Source organism: Ixodes scapularis, unplaced genomic scaffold (genome assembly GCF_016920785.2).
Source record: "Ixodes scapularis isolate PalLabHiFi unplaced genomic scaffold, ASM1692078v2 PGA_scaffold13__105_contigs__length_92229423, whole genome shotgun sequence".
NCBI classification, from domain to species: domain Eukaryota; kingdom Metazoa; phylum Arthropoda; class Arachnida; order Ixodida; family Ixodidae; genus Ixodes; species Ixodes scapularis.
The window spans coordinates 25230330-25250420 of NW_024609839.1; the positions used below are offsets into that span (position 1 = coordinate 25230330).

The window sequence follows — 20091 nt, forward strand, 5'->3', positions numbered from 1 at the left end:
AGCTTCCCTTTAAGGTTGCCCTGCGTCATTTCGCGCATGGTAACGCTCAGTAGCTGTGTAAGCGGATTGCAAATGGGCTTGATATGAGTCGGAGACAGATCGGCAGCTCTGCTAGCAGACCACAGAGTTGTCCCCACTCTTGGAGAGGAAGCAAGCCCAGCATCATTTAGGCGCTCTACGTTTCATTGGTGTTATTGTGTCACCCATTGGCCATTTCCCGATTCGCAGGCCTCCTCCCTGTTTGCAGCTAGGCATGGACGGTTCCCCGAAGTGGTACCAGAACCCCCTGTTTGACCGGTACTGGCACCACTACCGGGAGACTCTCGGCTGGTTCCAGCGGCACAAGCAGGTCCTGTACGAGCTCGAGCATGGTGTCGAGAGCTCGTGTGAGTGGCCCTTCTCTCCTGGCATCATTAATGCCTGCTCACACGTGCTGCGCAGCGGTTGCTCACCGCTAGAAACACAACGCCTACTTTGCGCCACATCTATGCCGCATTGGTGCTGCTCTACATGTGTTATGACCTTTTCCTGTTTACACATGCTATGTAGTGCTAACTCGGCGCTTGCGCCGATGTGGCGCTGGCATCGCAGCTATCTCGGCACTGCGCTGCATGTGGGAACAGGCCTTTACAGTGACAGACGAGCATGTTTCCGAAAAAGCGGTGATCACGGGGGTCCTTAAATTGACTGGCAAGTGGCGTTGGTTATATGTAGGGTTTCCTATTTTCAGTATACGGTGATGTCTCGTTGGTATAAGTGCCTTCGTTGCCCCTAAAAGGCATCCCTAATGTGAGTTGTCCATAATAATGAGACAAAAATGCACATATTTACGCAGTCTATCCCCGGAAATGTCGTCGGTTTAGACCTTTCCAGCGGCAGTCTCGAACAAAGCAATTTACAGCGTGCGTCTCTTGTTTTGAGAGTGTAGATCAGTGTTGCCGGACTGCACTGGACTGTGGGTTTTCTTACCAGTAGGATGTGGTAGCCTGCATAGGCACAATTCCATACACCGATGGTGGCTAAATTGCTGCGTTTTATTGCTTCTTTTGTGTTTTATGGCAAATAGATTTTCTGGAGGCTTTTAAGAAAGCATTGTTCTATTCTCTGGAAGAAAAACAAGCGAACGAAAGCTATTTCTGATGAGTCCGTGGCAATTTTTCACTATGCCATACACTCGGCCGTATTAATGTACAAAGGTCTTAACTGTCGAAAATACGTGACCACACAAGATATCCGAAAGGCGTGGCTCACCGCTTACAACATAAAATTGAACAGGTCTCATCAACTGAAGAACAGATTGTGCGTATCCCTTGGTGCCACGTTACCCGAAAAGGGTTTACAGCCTTAGCTCGTTATAACAGACCTTAATTTTGACAAAGATTTCGGTCTGTCATAAAAGGAGTATGTTGTATGCAGATATGAAGTTGGGTCAATGGTGCATGGAGGAAAACCAATTGAACTTCACAAATCGGTATGTTATATCCAAATGTCTGTTGTAACCAGGTCTGTTGTAATGAGCTTAGACTTATTTGAGATTATATCCAGTCTACGGTTTAGCCAGTCTAGTGTCGACGACAGTCACCTCACAACGATCGACGAAATCCGGACTTGTTTTAGGCCATGTTTCGAGGAGAGCTTGTTTTGTAGTGTAAGCTGCACTGGCTGAGGTTGAGCAGTTTTGTGTGTCTTCTGGAGAGCCGTGCTGCGCATGCGCGAGGAGCAGTGATGGAATGGGCAAGACTGGTATGGCGCCTAGGTCAGTCCCTGATGCACGCGCCGCGCGCATGCACCCGCTCGAGATTGTGGCTCGCACTGTCCGGTTGTCCTGGGCGGCAGCTTGGTTGCTTGATACATAACAACACGGCGCACAGCTGGCGCAAAAAAGTCAAATTTGGGGGTTGTACGTGCAAAACCAACGACGGGCATCTGGCACGCCCCAGCGGAGGACTGAAGATTAATTTGGTCCACCTGAGGATCTTTTGACGTGCAACCGAAAGCTCGGTTACACGGCGCCTCCTCCGCAATAAGGAGAGCGGAGAAGCTCAACTCATTGGATCCCGAAGTAGTCACATAATGCGTATACCTGTGTGTGTCATTGAAGCAGCAGTAAGCATGATAATCAAGCTAATCCTAGACAACCAGGAAAGCTAAGAATAACCAGCTGAACCTAAGCTTACGCTACGTGTATCCTGGCATAGCCGAGCGAAGCCACTGCAATTTTTTTGCACAGCACTGAAGCGAAGGAACGGACGAGTCTGTTCCAGCCCACACCCCGCATCCGTTCAGCTATTTTTTGCGAAGACCACGCAGGCTTTTCAGAGATTATTTTCGTAAAGACAGTTTTTGGCCGACTTTTGCTTTTTTTAGTTTGTTTGCCGCGAAGGCCTAGCAAGCTACCAGCCCTGATATTTCCTGGTTCTCACAGGCGAAGATAACCCAAAATGGTGAGCACTCCGAATAGGAAAATAAAGTGAAAACTTTCAAAAAGGCCTGGAAACTCCGAATTCAATGCAGATGTCATGTCGCGCTGCCGGAGAGCTCTTTTTAGAAAGGTCTATAGCAGGATATTCATATTAACGGGGTGAGTAATAATGCGGCATAACCGTACACCGAAAAACCCTGTAAAGTAACCTCCTGATTCGGTTTTACCAAAACTCGGGAAAACCATGTACTTCTAGTAATTGTGCTGTTCGGGTCAACGCAACTTCGGGGTTAAGTTATCTTTGATTCAGTGCACTTTGGCCCATGTAACATTTTGTGCCATGAAACACTCAGTCATCATAACCATTATTTTTGTTTCATTGCCCCTCAATATGGTAACAAGTGTAGCAAGCACACTTAGCATAGAAATAAAATTTTTGAAAACCTTTCGGGATTGCAGATTGAAAAGTGTGCTCATTTCACAATCCTTATTTCCAGCCGATTTGCTCTCGATTTTAGGTGGGCTATCTTTTGGGGTATTGCGGAAGTCGTGGGCTCACCGTGTGTGACCGGGTCACGGTTTTCCCAGGCGAACGGGATGGTGCTTGCGAGCGCCGAAGCGGCTCCAAGCGCTGGCAGGGCAGGTACGACGAGAGCAGGAAGCGCCGTCGTAGCGTGGCGGAGCCCCCTTCGCCTTTGTGCGGTGACGAAGAAGACTACAGCGACGACCAGCATGGCCCCGAGGAAGAGCTGGAGATGGAGGTCACCGAGGAGATGATTGCCTTCTTTGCCCAGAGCGAGAGGCATCGCAGAGAGCTCAGTGAGTTTGCTCTATCTGGGGGCGATTGATCTTTGATGGGTTCTCACGTTAACTTTTTGAGTCCGGGGGATTTTCGTTATGCACGCAGAACGCACATTTTGGTCCCGGTGACACTGTAGCATGCTCTGTGAAGAATGAGCAACCCAGTGATGTGACTGCTGCGCCAACAGGCTAACCTTGCTCTATCCTGCTACATTTTGCCAAAATAGGGGTAATCTGTGTCAAGCCTGTGCCAAAGGACCAATTTCGGTCGCCTTTCAAATCCGAAACTAAACTGAATACCGTAATTGAGCATGCAGGAGCTATACTCTTTTTCACCCCAACTTGTGCACCGGAGGCTCCACCTCTACAGGCCGCGCATTGGCCAGTCACCGTCGCACCACCACGAAGCGCTCCTCCGCCATTTTTGAAACAAATATAAACAAAAAAGTGTCTACAAAGAAAAAGTTCTATACGAGCGTCGTAATCGTGATAATCCAATCATCTTAAATAGGGCTTATGATGTAGCACGTTTTGAGCTATAATTTTTCATATGTCCAAATTTATTGGTGTGATTCTTTTTAAAATACGAATCGCACGCAGTCGCTGCGTGGTGACTGAGGCCCTACTGACTGCGTTCGTTTGTTCACGGAAGAGTGAGTCGTTCACAAACAGAATTGCTTTCTTAATAAATCCAGCACTCCCGACTTGGCTAACATCTTTTCTCAAATAAAACAATTGTACCGTCAAACTGTCCACTTAAACGGCGCAAGACTTGCAGCCTGAGTGTCTATTTCTTTACTTCTGTTGAATTTACGCACGCGTCCGGTTAACTCGGTGACGTCATGTTGTTGTTGTATTCGGGGAATCGAATGCTCGACGCGCTCGGCCCGATTGCGTTCTTCTTCTTCTGCGTGTTCAGATATTTTTTACAACTTTATCGTTCTGTTTTATTATTCAGCGTATTTCCTTTGTGGATATCGTTGAGGTAGTTTCCATGGCTCCATCTCCACCGCCGTCGAGACGTAAGCCAGCCGCCACGACACCAGTAAATTTGTGGAAGAAGCATCGGCAAGGACGCAAGCTCTCGAGCGATTGCAAGCAGATGGTTCTTTCCGTGTATGCCAAGCTGCGAGAACAATACCCGGACAGGTTGAGGAACGACTTATACCAGCTGACGTCTGAGTATACTGGCGTCGGAGCACGGACAGTTGCTGCCATAAAGAAGGAAGCCATCACGAATTCCGGGCTCCTTCGAACTCCAACTGGTAAGCGCCCAAAGTCGGTTGGCACCCGTCGTCGCCTGGTCCAGTACGACTCTTTTGTGCTGTCTGCGTTGCGGTCCTGCGTGCACGGCTTCTTTCGAAGGAACGAAACCCCGACCGTCACGAAGATACGCGAAGCCCTCATTGAAGCGCTGAAGGATGATGAGGTCGCCGTGGAACCGAGTCCATCGACTGTGTACCGTCTTTTGCATGACATTGGGTTCGAGCTGCAGAAGAGGAGTCGCAACTCTCTTCTCATTGAGAAGGACGACATCCTTGTGTGGCGTGCGAAGTACCTCCGCTCGATCCTGAAGTTTCGAGCAGAGGGTAAGGCGATCTATTATCTCGACGAAACGTGGGTCAACGCCGGACACACCGTCAACAAGATCTGGGTCGACACGACGGTGCGTTCTGCCAGAGACGCAGGAAACCGCGGCCTCAGCACCGGTCTCAAAAATCCATCTGGCAAAGGCAGCAGACTGATTGTCACTCACGTTGGGGGTGACCAAGGCTTTGTGGAAGGTTGCCTCGACATTTTTCATGGAGTGAAGTCGGGCGATTACCACGACGAGATGGATGGCAACAGGTTTGAACATTGGTTTGACTTGTTCCTGACCAAGGTAGAGCCAGGAAGCGTTATTGTAATGGATAACGCTTCCTACCACTCAAGACGCGTGGAGTGTGTCCCCACGAAATCTTCAACCAAGAGTGTCATCCAAGAATGGCTAAGCTCAAAGGGAATTGAGTGGGACAAAGACATGCTCAAGGTGGAACTAATTTCTTTAGTCTCCCAAGTGCGACACAAGTTCCTCAGCTACCGAGTGGACACACGTGCTGAAACTGTTGGGTGCACGGTTCTTAGGCTGCCCCCTTATCATTGTGAGCTGAATCCCATTGAGCTTATCTGGGGGCAAGTGAAGAATGAGGTTGCGCGAAGCAACTCGTCTTTCAAACTAAAAGATGTGAAGGTGCTTCTAGAGCAGGCAATCAAGAATGTCACGAAAGACAACTGGACCGCTGCTATACAGCATGTTAAGAAGATGGAAAGGCAGTTCTGGGAGAATGACAGCCTGTCGGACAGAGAGGTTGCACCAATCATCATCGAAATCAATGCCGGAGATGACAGCGACAACTCCTATGAAGATGAAAGCTGCGATGAAGTTGTCTCTGGATCAGGCCAGCCACACATTCCAGGTGTGGAGCCACTTAATATGTAAGCAGTGTGGCAAAGGCGGCTTCGGAAGCCCACTTGAAGCGTTCTCTGAAAACAAGGCGGCCTGCCTGTGTGGGCTGACTCTCGACATCTGGTATGCAACCCTGCCTCTCCGAGAACTGCTGCAGCAACACGACGAGGCGGATTCGGAGGCCCACTTGAAGCGTTCTCTGAAAACAAGGCGGCCTGCCTGTGTTGGCTGACTCTCGACATCTGGTATGCAACCCTGCCTCTCCGAGAACGGCTGCAGCAACACGACGAGGCGGATTCGGAGGCCCACTTGAAGCGTTCTCTGAAAACAAGGCGGCCTGCCTGTGTTGGCTGACTCTCGACATCTGGTATGCAACCCTGCCTCTCCGAGAACTGCTGCAGCAACACGACGAGGCAGCTTCGGAGGCCCACTTGAAGCGTTCTCTGAAAACAAGGCGGCCTGCCTGTGTTGGCTGACTCTCGACATCTGGAATGCAACCCTGCCTCTCCGAGAACTGCTGCAGCAACACGACGAGGCGGCTTCGGAGGCCCACTTGAAGAGTTCTCCGAAAACAAGGCGGCCTGCCTGTGTGGGCTGACTCCCGACATCTGGTATGCAACCCTGCCTCTCCGAGAACGGCTGTAGCGACACGACGAGGCGGCTTCGGAAGCCTACGTGAAGCCTTCTCTGAAAGCAAGGCGGCCTGTCTGTGTGGGCTGACTCCTGACATCTGGTATGCAACCCTGCCTCTCCGAGAACGGCTGCAGCAACACGACGAGGCGGCTTCGGAGGCCCACTTGAAGCCTTCTCTGAAAGCAAGGCGGCCTGTCTGTGTGGGCTGACTCCCGACATCTGGTATGCAACCCTGCCTCTCCGAGAACGGCTGCAGCAACACGACGAGGCGGATTCGGAGGCCCACTTGAAGCGTTCTCTGAAAACAAGGTGGCCTGCCTGTGTTGGCTGACTCTCGACATCTGGTATGCAACCCTGCCTCTCCGAGAACTGCTGCAGCAACACGACGAGGCGGCTTCGGAGGCCCACTTGAAGCGTTCTCTGAAAACAAGGCGGCCTGCCTGTGTTGGCTGACTCTCGACATCTGGTATGCAACCCTGCCTCTCCGAGAACTGCTGCAGCAACACGACGAGGCGGCTTCGGAGGCCCACTTGAAGAGTTCTCCGAAAACAAGGCGGCCTGCCTGTGTGGGCTGACTCCCGACATCTGGTATGCAACCCTGCCTCTCCGAGAACGGCTGCAGCAACACGACGAGGCGGCTTCGGAAGCCTACGTGAAGCCTTCACTGAAAACAAGGCGGCCTGCCTGTGTGGACTGACTCCCGATATCTGGTATGCAACCCTGCCTCTCCGAGAACGGCTGCAGCAACACGACGAGGCGGCTTCGGAAGCCTACGTGAAGCCTTCACTGAAAACAAGGCGGCCTGCCTGTGTGGGCTGACTCCCGATATCTGGTATGCAACCCTGCCTCTCCGAGAACTGCTGCAGCAACACGACGAGGCGGCTTCGGAGGCCCACTTGAAGAGTTCTCCGAAAACAAGGCGGCCTGCCTGTGTGGGCTGACTCCCGACATCTGGTATGCAACCCTGCCTCTCCGAGAACGGCTGCAGCAACACAACGAGGCGGCTTCGGAAACCTACGTGAAGCCTTCTCTGAAAGCAAGGCGGCCTGTCTGTGTGGGCTGACTCCCGACATCTGGTATGCAACCCTGCCTCTCCGAGAACGGCTGCAGCAACACGACAAGGCGGCTTCGGAAGCCTACGTGAAGCCTTCATTTAAAACAAGGCGGCCTGCCTGTGTGGGCTGACTTCCAATATCTGGTATGCAACCCTGCCTCTCCGAGAACGGCTGCAGCAACACGACGAGGCGGCTTCGGAAGCCTACGTGAAGCCCTCTCCGAAAGCAAGGCGGCCTGTCTGTGTGGGCTGACTCCCGACATCTGGTATGCAACCCTGCCTCTCCGAGAACGGCTGCAGCAACACGACGAGGCGGCTTCGGAGGCCCACTTGAAGAGTTCTCCGAAAACAAGGCGGCCTGCCTGTGTGGGCTGACTCCCGACATCTGGTATGCAACCCTGCCTCTCCGAGAACGGCTGCAGCAACACGACGAGGCGGCATCCGGAAACCTACGTGAAGCCTTCTCTGAAAGCAAGGCGGCCTGTCTGTGTGGGCTGACTCCCGACATCTGGTATGCAACCCTGCCTCTCCGAGAACGGCTGCAGCAACACGACGAGGCGGCTTCGGAAGCCTACGTGAAGGCTTCACTGAAAACAAGGCGGCCTGCCTGTGTGGGCTGACTCCCGATATCTGGTATGCAACCCTGCCTCTCCGAGAACGGCTGCAGCAACACGACGAGGCGGATTCGGAGGCCCACTTGAAGCGTTCTCTGAAAACGAGGCGGCCTGCCTGTGTTGGCTGACTCTCGACATCTGGTATGCAACCCTGCCTCTCCGAGAACTGCTGCAGCAACACGACGAGGCGGCTTCGGAGGCCCACTTGAAGAGTTCTCCGAAAACAAGGCGGCCTGCCTGTGTGGGCTGACTCTCGACATCTGGTATGCAACCCTGCCTCTCCGAGGACTGCTGCAGCAACACGACGAGGCGGCTTCGGAGGCCCACTTGAAGAGTTCTCCGAAAACAAGGCGGCCTGCCTGTGTGGGCTGACTCCCAATATCTGGTATGCAACCCTGCCTCTCCGAGAACGGCTGCAGCAACACGACGAGGCGGCTTCGGAAGCCTACGTGAAGCCCTCTCTGAAAGCAAGGCGGCCTGTCTGTGTGGGCTGACTCCCGACATCTGGTATGCAACCCTGCCTCTCCGAGAACGGCTGCAGCAACACGACGAGGCGGCTTCGGAAGCCTACGTGAAGCCTTCACTGAAAACAAGGCGGCCTGCCTGTGTGGGCTGACTCCCGATATCTGGTATGCAACCCTGCCTCTCCGAGAACGGCTGCAGCAACACGACGAGGCGGCTTCGGAGGCCCACTTGAAGAGTTCTCCGAAAACAAGGCGGCCTGCCTGTGTGGGCTGACTCCCGACATCTGGTATGCAACCCTGCCTCTCCGAGAACGGCTGCAGCAACACGACGAGGCGGCATCCGGAAACCTACGTGAAGCCTTCTCTGAAAGCAAGGCGGCCTGTCTGTGTGGGCTGACTCCCGACATCTGGTATGCAACCCTGCCTCTCCGAGAACGGCTGCAGCAACACGACGAGGCGGCTTCGGAAGCCTACATGAAGCCTTCTCTGAAAGCAAGGCGGCCTGTCTGTGTGGGCCGACTCCCGATATCTGGTATGCAACCCTGCCTCTCCGAGAACGGCTGCAGCAACACGACGAGGCGGATTCGGAGGCCCACTTGAAGCGTTCTCTGAAAACAAGGCGGCCTGCCTGTGTGGGCTGACTCCCGATATCTGGTATGCAACCCTGCCTCTCCGAGAACGGCTGCAGCAACACGACGAGGCGGCTTCGGAAGCCTACGTGAAGCCTTCACTGAAAACAAGGCGGCCTGCCTGTGTGGGCTAACTCTCGTCACCTTGATTGAAGCCCTGCCACTTCGAGAACTGTTGCAGCAACACGACGAGTCGGCTCCGTTATGTTGCACAGAAATATTAAACACCGAGCCATGTTCAAGACGTCGTTCCATTCCCTTCTCGTCTCCCAGGCTAATATTGCGGGATTTAGCATGTCTTCAGCTTACACCGGCTTGTGTGCACTCATCTGCTAGTTCCTCTTAGATTGAATCTTTATTTAGGCAACAACATACAAACAGTCGTTGCCCAAGAGCCGACACAAAAGTCAAACAGAATTGCCTCACGAGGCGCCGCCCCCCCCCCCCCCCCCCCCCCCCCGCTCCCCCTCCCAATCACAAACATCATACACACTTGTCGTACACAATATAACAGCATAATAAGGGTACAGCAAAGGTTACAGAATAGACTTGCACAGCAGAATTCAATTTTAGAACACCCCTGGCCCCAAAGACGCCAGAAATGCAGTTCGTTGAATGCAGAGTACACAGGAAGTGCCCGAGGTCTAATTGAACAGTGCAGGTCTACAGAATTTGCTTGTGTTACCAGTTTTTGGCTCATGAGCTTACATCACATTGTAAACCTAGGACACAGGACAAACACGAAAGGGCCTTTTAGTGCTTGTCCTGTGTTCATCCTAGGGATGTACAAAATACGAACTTCAAGAAGCTTATGAGTCGCAAAGATGCAGGGCTGTGGCACTGCAAACAAAAGATGCCACAAGTACATTCGCTATACACAAATGCATGCTGGTGCTGTCCCAGAAATATTTTATAGTGATTCAAAGGATTAGACCTGCAATGAAGTGACATAGTTCCGTACTAAAATAAGTGGATGTGGGGCGGTCAGTTATAGTGCCCAGATGTAGTACAGCTGCATCTGTTTTCTCGAAGGTAAGAGAACTGGGAATAAACAATGCAAGCATTGTAACAGGAAACTGTTTTGGGCAGTACAGTACAATACCGAAATTGTTCGTTTTAGGGGCTTTTACCATGGGGGAGGGGGGAAAGAGAACAACCAATGCTGTGTATATCCACCATTTGATCATACAATTTTTCGACTTAGAATGCTACATGTCATCGCAGCAAAAAAGCAGGGGCTAGAAGAGCTGTGGACAGTGGCCTGCAATGAACACAGAACATGAACCAGAGCTACTATGAATGTGGTATGCTCCTTGTTACCAACAATAAACCTTGTAGATATACTTGCAGTTTTCTTGGTGACTGCTCATATAACTATAACTGCTCATATTAGACCAACAATATTGTATAACTGCTCATATTAGACCACAATTCTCACCACTCCACATTCGCGGCTTTGATGCAGTCGACGTCAGCTGCAGAAAACACGTTTTACACTATTTTGAGAATCTGCTGAGTAATCCGTCTGTTACAGCAATCTGGCACTTTACCAGTCATTTCCAAATGCTGTCGGACATCTCGCATGCCTATCGGTGCAGCAGAGAGCCGTTCGCGGGCGTGGTATTTGGCGCTGGAGAGACTGAAATCGCAGGCTACCAGTTCAAGAAGCAAATAATATAAACTTTTTCAACAAAACCGCGACCGTAACGTAAGGGCATGTCACATACCAGGCAACATAAAAAGCGCGAATGTTGCGCGGCAGCGAAGTTGCAAACGCGGTCCGCATGCCCGATTGAAAGCGATGGCGACGAAGCGCGACGATAGCTGCGAATCATGTTTTCTATGCATTACATTTCCTTGCACCTGTTGAGATGCCGGCCAGTGCGGTTTGATAGCACAGACTCCCGCTCTTTCGCGAGCGACCTGAGCGACCGCTACGAATACGCACGCCACAAACCTGCTTGCAACCCGCTGGCTGAATCAACTGTCAACATGCACTCTGACTCCTCCCAGTGGGAGTGCGGGTGAGGACACCCGGCACTCTGGTTGGTTGGCGCACTGATACAATTCTCTTTGAGGAGAATTCGCCGGTGCACAAGTTGAGGTGAAAAAGAGTATAGGTGGTGCAAGCAGCCACCTGACAGAAAGTACCCTTCATCAATGGTCCATCTGGTTTTGCATGAATTTTTCCGGTTTTTCCTGCCGCCTCACGTTTCACGCTCTCGTCGTCTCTTGGGTCTCGTCTCGCGTCTTTTTTTAATTTTTTCAACGATAGACGCGGGTGTGTGCGGACGCTCCGACGCTAGCATGCCGGGTACCAGCCATACCGTCATGCTTCAAAACGAAACCACGCTTTTGTGCGGCGGGAGTTACTTTGCGAGCTGAAACACTCGCTCCTGAAAGCGGCGGTTGGGGGAAAACTATATTTGGTCCCTGCCTACCAGTCGCTGTCATCGCATGACGTCGGGTCTTGCCGTCCCGACGTCGTTGCAGATATGGCGCTTTCTAAACTGAAACGTTAGTACCGCCGAATTTTCATCAACATTTCTGTTTTTGTTTAAATCATACGCTACTGCAAAAATCCCTCTTTAACCCAAAGGCTCCTGTGTCGAAGCATTGATTACCTAGGTTTCTCTCGGTGGGCTTTGTTTCGAGAGCAAACCCGGTACATGAAAAATCTGCCGCAAAAAAAAAAGTTGGTGAATAGAGTTAAGCTAAAGAAAAGAAGGTAATGTCTGCACACTGAACCCGCAGAGTGCGCTTGTTTGTCTCGAGTTCAGTCGTTGCACAAAGCACTCCAAGAACTTTTTAACCCTGGCTCGCTATTTCATGCATCGATGCGCTCAGGTTCTTTTTTTCTGTGTGTTTACCTTCTACCTCGCTTGGCAAGCATGCGTCACTGGATTGTTTTTTTGTCGTATGCTGGACAGTTATATTTTGCATAGAATTTTGAGAACTGTTGGTGACAGAGTGGAGTGGCATGGTTTCGGTTTCGATCTAACGGCCGTTGTCTCCTCTCTCGCAACAAGGACGTGCAACTGCAAGCCTGCCAAAGTTTCTCTCGCGTGCATGGAAACATGACTGCATGACAGAGGCACCAGCCGGCACGCTTGCAATTCATTGTTTTACGTTTGCTTACTTTTGACAAAAATCTGGCACATCGGGAACCAGTAAAATGGTGGCAAGTGCTGTTTCGGAATTGCTCGGCAATGCCTACAGCACTGTACACTTGTGGGATGTCTCAGCAGTAAAAACATAAGCAGCGAGTTTCGTCACAACACGTCACATCACAACAGAACACAACACAAACTGCCCATCGTTTGTCCAGCGCTTAAAACAAATATTTTTATCTTTCTAAGAAAATCTGCTCCAAAAGCCACTTTTGCTGCTCCAAAACACTGTTTTGGCTGCTCTGAAAGGTGCTCCAAAATGGTTTAGGCAAATCGCATCACTGGCAAGCTTACTCAGTCTTCGTTCCTTCAGAACCGTGACCTCCTTGTTTTCACAATCATCAAATACCATGTTCATTGGTAGTTCTTAGATCCCAATGTTTGCTCCATGGTGCGCGAGGTTAAATGACATAGATTAGCCATTATGTAACAACGAAGGAGCGCCTCAAACCAGAAATCGCCTAAGAAAAAAAAAATTACGTGCCATTGAAAATTGAGATTAGAAAATAAAATGTTTTCATCGGCTGCTCACTCGTGTGCTACACATTTAAAAAAAAAAAAAAAGACAGCTTAGTTGGGAGGGGCAGGTAGCAAACCAAAGCTGACATTGCATGGGAATGTGCTCGAGCATATACGGGCCTGTGCGCTCAAACGGAGGTGGTGCAACAATTTTCAGACTTTGGCCAATTAATTAGCAAGAATCGGTTTAATGCCAATTATAAAATGAAGAACAGAGAACCGTTTCTTTTTTCCTACGTGCACCAGTCTCTGCTTGAAAAATCAAAGCTCAGGGTACCCTGCAACCCTCGACAGGGTCCTTTGCGCGATGTCGCTGGCTACCAGCTTGTTTCTTGTAAAGGCCAGTCTTTGGGGTCCCCAGCGCTCCCTCTTGCGTTTGCCGAATTTTCGAGGGCTTTTGGCGTCTTCTCGAGGATTCGGCGTCACCGAAGGTTGCGGGGAAGCGTTCAAGACAAAAGACGGTGCTGATGGGGAGGCTAGTGGCACAGAGGGAATGGTTTCATTGACTTCTCTTCGATGGGGCCACGAATGCTGTGTACTTTTCAAGACGTGACACCATAGTTCTTATGACCGCCAATGCAGCTGCAGAAAAAGAAAAATGGTTTTTTTTTTGTGATTATGCGGCGGATTTGCCATATTTCGAGGGAAGGTGGCAAATGTTTTCTCATTTGTGCCATGGTAAACGGTATAAAAAATACATGCAGCTAATTTTTTTACTTTAAATTGCTGCACTGCCTCTTTAATGCAGATTGTATTATATGGCTGGTTTTGACCTTTGGAGTGTTATGTTTATTAGCAAAGAGCACAAACTGCTCAGTTATGTGGGGAAGTATTTCTAAGTAAATTTAGCGGGATTATATCATATATCTAAGACAAGACATGGGTCTTTGAAGCCCAAAAATCCCTAAGAAAGCAATTTTTTGGAACATGCCAATTTTGAAATCTACAGATATTTTTCTTTTGATCTGCCATGTTTCTTATTTTGAAGATTAATATTTGAGCCTAATATCACTATATTATCTCTCTGGGCCACAATTGCACTGAAGCTGATGCTAAAACAACGCTTTTTCAAGACACACATTTTGAACTGTTCAAATTTTCAGGAGGGATATCTCGACATCTAGGGCATACCAAAATATAACTCTTTTAACAACATATAGCCAAATATGCAAAGCATACAATGTTGAAAGCAAATTTTTCAATATAGGTGTAAGAAAATTTTTAACTGTTGTTTTATTGCTTGGTAGCCACACATTGAGCACTGAACTTCAATGTGTTGTAAAGTCACTAATATAGGTTCAATCTAAACAGTGCTTACAACATTGTATTCTTTAAATTTTTAGTATCTGACCATCTGCATTTTTTTAAATATGGTTTTTCACTATTGTTTTTCAAAACAAAGTTTGGCTAATTATAATTATCCTGAGAATTAACCTACTAATTAAAAATAAATAACAGATATTTGAAATCAGAACAAAAATCTGAACGTGCTTGTGCTGTTTCATTGGGCTTGGCCAAAAAATATGTAAGAAAGCTCCAAGACCTGGGCGTGACCTGTGACCTGGCGTGACCCCACGTTAACATTATTAGACTAGCTCCGTTATGGAACTGCTTGTTGACGGTGCTCGCACGAGCAGTATCCTCCTCTCCCCCCCCCCCCCCCTCCCCCCGACTTGCCTCCCGTCGTTCGACGCGCCGGACGGCCGCTATGGTAACTGCAGTGTATTCTATGGAACGTGCATGTTTCGAAGCACAGCATCTAGGTGGCGTTCCAGCTCTGCTCTATGGAACACACAGTTTTAAAACAAAAATCTAGGTGGCGCTTCAAACGACGGGAGGCGGACTGAAGAGTGTGAGGGGGTACCCCTTCCATGGGAGTTCCACAACTGAGGTGATGTAGTAATGTTGCCTGATGGACGTCACATGGTCATCTAACTCCGTGACCCATACTGACACCAGCCATGTGACCTTGTAAATCATAGTTGGCATCCCACTAAATTTAGCAGGTGAGGGCACAGTATGGCAACAGCAACGTGACATAAATCCTGTTTTGTAGCGTGAGCTGCACTGGCCGAGGTTGAGCAGTTTCGCGTGGCTTGCATGATGAGCTGTGCTGCGCATGCGCGAGGAGCAGTGACGTCACACGGCGCACAGCTGGCGCGCTTTGCCGCCGCTGCGCCCGCCTTGCCGGTCTGCACATTCCAGAGGAGTGACGTCATAGCCGCGGCAGACGCACTGGCGCCGCCGCGTGCCCAGTTGTGCGCCTCCGTTGCGCAGTAGCCAAGGCTGCACCGGAGCCGCTAGCGCCTCTCATTTTGTGCACATAAGCTCACGCTACGTATATCCTGGCATAGCCGAGCTAAGCCACCGCAATTTTTTTTGCTTCGATTAAAGGCCCTTTACTTTTACAGCCCTAATTTCGTGCGAATTGAGCGGAGGAATTTTGCACCCATTAAATTGTGGGAACTTTAAAGGCTCAAGTTCACCTTTGTCATCACAGTATTTCTCGGACCGTCTATATGTGTGTGTGTATGGACAAACAACCTTAGACATGACTAGCAAACAATGCATGTATGCTCAGATGTGCTGACCGAGAAGAAGTAAATTTTGCCTAATTCTGTCTTTATACGGGGGTTTTTATGTTCATTATGACAGATTTCTATAAAAAAAAACACAATAGGTCAGGGTATTCTGGGTGCTGTTTTCACCGTGTATTTATCAGGTTTGGCAGACATTAGATAAGGAAATAACCGTTACAGCAAGTTGGCTAATAAACTAAAACCTGTCACTTAACTTTTTAATTGTTGATCTTATGGGTCATGCTACAATTGCAGTATTTTTGGTGCTATCAGAGGCTGGAATACCTCAAAGAATTTGTAAGAATGCAATGTTTTTCTATATTATTTGACCAGTTTCTGCATATTTTTTCCGTGATTTGAAAATTGCACATGGAAAAGATTGCCGGAAGTGCAGATTTCTTTACCCTTTGCGGTCAGATAGTCTGACCAACTTGACGGTGGTTCCAGTCTGACCAACTTGACGGTGGTTCCGGTCAGATATTATTTTGGGCGCATTAGCCAGAAGAACGAAAAATTACTGCAGCATACAGAGGTAACAAGAAATATTTATTTTCGAAGTGCTTCTGCGTTCCTGTGCTCTCTAGCGATACTCCGACAAAGTGTGTTATTTTTCTGAGCATTCTCCGGGGTGCAGACCGGGGTTCTTTGTCCAAGTCTTGCTGTAGAAAAATTATCCACTTCTGCCTCCTTTCGTCTTTCGATTGGGGCACGCTGTGCAGTCTTTGCTGGTACGTTCTTGTAGCTTGTATATGAAGTGCTGCCTTCCATCTAATCTCTCCTCAGTGTCGGATTGTGATGCCCGTCTTCTTTTCTTGGGTCGCACTCGCAAGTCCCCGACCAGCTGTTCGATCAGCTTATGGCGGTACTGGGGGTGCCTTTGCCCCTTCAGTCTCTGAGCAGCCTGTTGCATCTGCATTAGCTGGAAGCTATTGACGATGGCAACCTCAAGGATCCAAAAGAAAAGCTTCCTCCACCCCTTGAGGGACTTGCGGCAGAATGCGTAACTCGTGCAGTAGTGGTCGGCTCGATCAACAGCTCCCATGTTTTCTGTAAAGTCACAAATGCCTACTGGCTTGTCCAGTGTCACAGCTTGGCCGTGTGCTTGTTTCCTTGTCACAGGCTTCGTCGAGGGATTGTGTGCTGAGCTCAGCACTGTAACTTGGCACTTATCTTGCCAAGCCAGGGCCATGTATGAGTCACCCTTTTGATACGCTGCCACGTCACCCTTCTTCATCTTATTTAGCTGCTGGGGCATTTGCTTCCTGTTGGTCATGACGTTGCCAGTGAGCATAACGTCCTGAGAGAGCAGCTTCTCAGCCAGTTGTGGGGACGTGTAAAGCCTGTCCGTATAGAGGGGGTACCTGCTTCCGAGTGAAGTGCATTGCACTTTTTCGAGGAGGTGCAGGACGGTCCGACATGTGAAGGGGAGGTCTGGCCGGCAGAGGCTCTCTGTTGTCGTGCTACAGTAGTAGGGCTGAAATACTGACACGTAACCTGTTCTACAGTCGGCGAGTACATAGACACGGAGGCCCCACTTAGTTGGTTTCTACGGGTTGTAGCATTTGAATGAGACCCTGCCCTTGAAGCCAACTGTACTCTCATCGACACAAATCTTTGGACCGGGCTTGAAATGCTCACGGTATTTCGTGTCGATGTAGTTCACAATGTTCCTCACCTTGCTACCTCGTGTCGGCTGGTGCGAGGGACCCTGTGGAGGTGGAGAGACGTGCAGCATCCAAAATATCTGCAGAAATCGTGTGCGAGTGAACACAGCGGGAAAAAATGGCATCTTCTTCAAAATTTCTTGGCTAAAATATTCCTCGATGTCCGGCTTGGGATTGAGGGCCATGTTCATGAGAACACCGAGGAAAACCTTAAACTCTTCTACAGAAGTGTCTTCCCAACTTTTCTATATCGATTGCTCAGTGAGCGAATCCATGGACGAAATTTTCTCTTGGGCATGCCGGTTCGTTTCTTGGACAATTTCTTCTATGAGTTCATCAGTAAAAAATAACTGAAAAAACTGAAGTTCGGAGCCGAGATTTGATGATCCCACCTGTGGTCCAGGGTTGAATGGTGAACGCTACACCAGGGAAGTCTGGGAGATTGTGTGTGTTGGCAGTCCACGAGGACAACGCTGGTGTACGTGGAGATGAGGGTCCACTGTTGTTGTCTGGTACGCTCACTTCTTCGTCGCTACTGTCAATGCAGTCAGCAGAGGAGGTTTCATCGTCGTCTGATGGAGGCACATTATTGTCCTCTTCACTAAAATCGCCATCACTCTCCACGAAATCATGCGATGAGTTTCCATAAAAGGAGCGTGGCGCTAACGCTGCCATGTTTTTTTCCAGCCAGCGAAATTCGAAACGGCCCGCGCCTCCACCGCTCACGAGCGCTTCTGCCCTCTATTGGAAAAAAACTCAAACTATAGAAACAATGAAGTGTTAAAGAAACGTGCTGAGAGATGGCGCCACCAACCCAGTCAAAAAGCACGGAGGAATAAGTTTAAACGAGAGCGGCAGTCGCGTGTCGGGCGACATCCAACAACTGACCGGAAACGCGTTTCTCCAATGTTGAGCCATGCCTGACCTGTGATCACAAAGGGTTAAAGACTGACATACAACCTTGGTCAAGAGTAGAAAGTGCAAAGTGGATGTCAGCCTTTAACCAAGAACAAGACAACTGAGAATAATGATTTCCAGCAGTTTTGTTCTCTCAGAAAAGCAATCGAACTGTCCCCGTAATAGTAACTTCATGTAGGTCTACTAATGCCATTATGAAATCACTCATCAGCGATTAATTGTCGGTGATCTGCTTGGTGTCGGTGTTTGCAGTGCCGGTCTAGTAGTTGAACAAAAATAAGAGCGCAAGCAAGCTGGTATAAATTTAGCAAAATAAGGAGAACCTTTTTTTTTTTGGTTAATGTAATGCATCTTTCATTTGTTTCTGTAAAGAGGGTGGTTTTAGTGTACTGTTTTTATTTCATTTCTTCGTGTCTTTTTTGTGTTTGGGTACTACAGTAGAATCTCGTTAATTCAAACTCTCTTAATTCACGCTTGTGGATATATCAAACTAACATGCAGGTCCCATGTCCCGGTAAATCAAACTCCTGGTAATTCAAAACTTTGCTTTATTAAAACAAATTTTTGGTCCACCTCGAGTTTGAATTAACGAGATTTGACTGTACTTAATGAAGAGGCAATGCAACGACTTCTCCATTTAGAGTGGAGATATTGAAACCAATCACAATCAATCCTCTACTTTCATAACCTACACAACATGCATTCGGTTTTCTCTCTAAGCAGTGGCAATTGCAGAAAAAAATTAGGGAGAAACGAGCAGCAATTATTCCAACTTGCAGTCGGAACAAACGGTGGCCAGGCACTAATAACATGACGCCAGTGTTCATATCACGGCCACGCGCTGATTTTGACATTGTGGAGGGCATGGGCCGAGTTTCGGGCATCGTTAAAGTTTGGCCCTTATTGCAGCGACTGGACAGAAGCCACTGCTGGAATGCTTGTTGAGGCATTGATCATCACGAGCCCGAATCGAGTGTTAACATGGTGCTCATGTCGAATCTATTAGCCACATTCAGATATCGCCAACCCCCATGACCGTGACGAAACTGCAGTGCCCGTGACTACCGTAACTAACTAAATGTAACCTGAAGATTTTTTTTTAATTTTGTGTTTTAAAGTTGATTCCTGCGTCATAATCGAATGTCCGCAAAAATAACCCGATCGGTGCCGCCATTTTGAAACAACTGCAACCTTAACAACTGCAACCTTTTGGGTACCCGCGGTTTTCATTCTAGTGCTGGCAACGCATACTTCGCGATGCTTGAAATGTGAACTATGTAATCCAGATTAAAATACATAAAAACCGGCCGTCTATGCGATTCTCGTGGTGTTAACCTCCGTACTTGACGTTAGGGTGAATTCAACTGGCTCGGTGGTCTTTAAGTTTAAATGGTCCGGTTGGTAGCGTGTGGGTTTGTTTCGGAACTTTCGCAGGTGTTCCGAGCAAATGGAGTAAAGTACCGTAGTGTTAATTTTTCCCCACTTAGCCTCGCATTACGTTCGTAGCTTTATTTTTTTCCGCGGGGCAATGTGCAAAGTTGCCCCTGCGTTAACGAACGCGGTCACCCTAGGATCAAGTAAATATGGTATGTGATCATGTTTCACGAAGAGGTAAATGAAGGAAAAAGTCTGCTCTTTTCCACGAAATTACACTGCAACAAGGAAAATCCCGGGTCAGATGCGTTTCGTGCGAGTCTTCTCAGGTCACACTAAAGTTCGTGTCACTGGTTCTGTGCAGCGCAGGCGAACGCAGTGCCACGTGAAGAGAGAAGGGGCGAGCATTAGGAAGGCGTGACGGGAGAGGAGAGCGAGGGGAAAAAGAAAGAGCACTAAAAACGTTAGAGAGGAGAGGAGGTTACTCTCCTTCTCCCCAGCCTTCCTAGTGTTTACCCTTTCTCCTCTTGCCCGGCGCTGCCTTCGTCTGTACTGCATGCAACTAGTGACACGGAGTATAGTGCCAGCAAGCTGCGTAAAGGGGAAATCGTTTAAACCCAGTGTTGTTGCGCCGCACCTTTAAGCAATCTCCCGTCGAATAAATTTCAGCTGAGTTTGGGACTTTGTATTTGTGCTGTCCTTCTACCGTTTCGGTCCCGGAGGTCTTCGTAATTATGTTCTATACCATGTTCCACCATAACTCGGCAAAGAGCAAACACTACGGCCCGTTCGATCCATCCAGAG

General features: G+C 49.1%; 1 protein-coding gene across 1 annotated transcript in view; it reads left to right on the plus strand.

Annotated features, from left to right (window-relative positions):
* Window positions 1–20091, plus strand: part of LOC8043108 (gem-associated protein 8) — a 34041-nt gene that overhangs the window by 2503 nt on the left and 11447 nt on the right. Inside the window, exons 2-3 of the mRNA XM_029995786.3 lie at window positions 252–386; window positions 3011–3241. Of these exons, the coding sequence (XP_029851646.2) occupies window positions 254–386; window positions 3011–3241 (364 nt within the window). The 5' untranslated portion in view covers window positions 252–253. The remainder of the gene's footprint in view (window positions 1–251; window positions 387–3010; window positions 3242–20091) is intronic.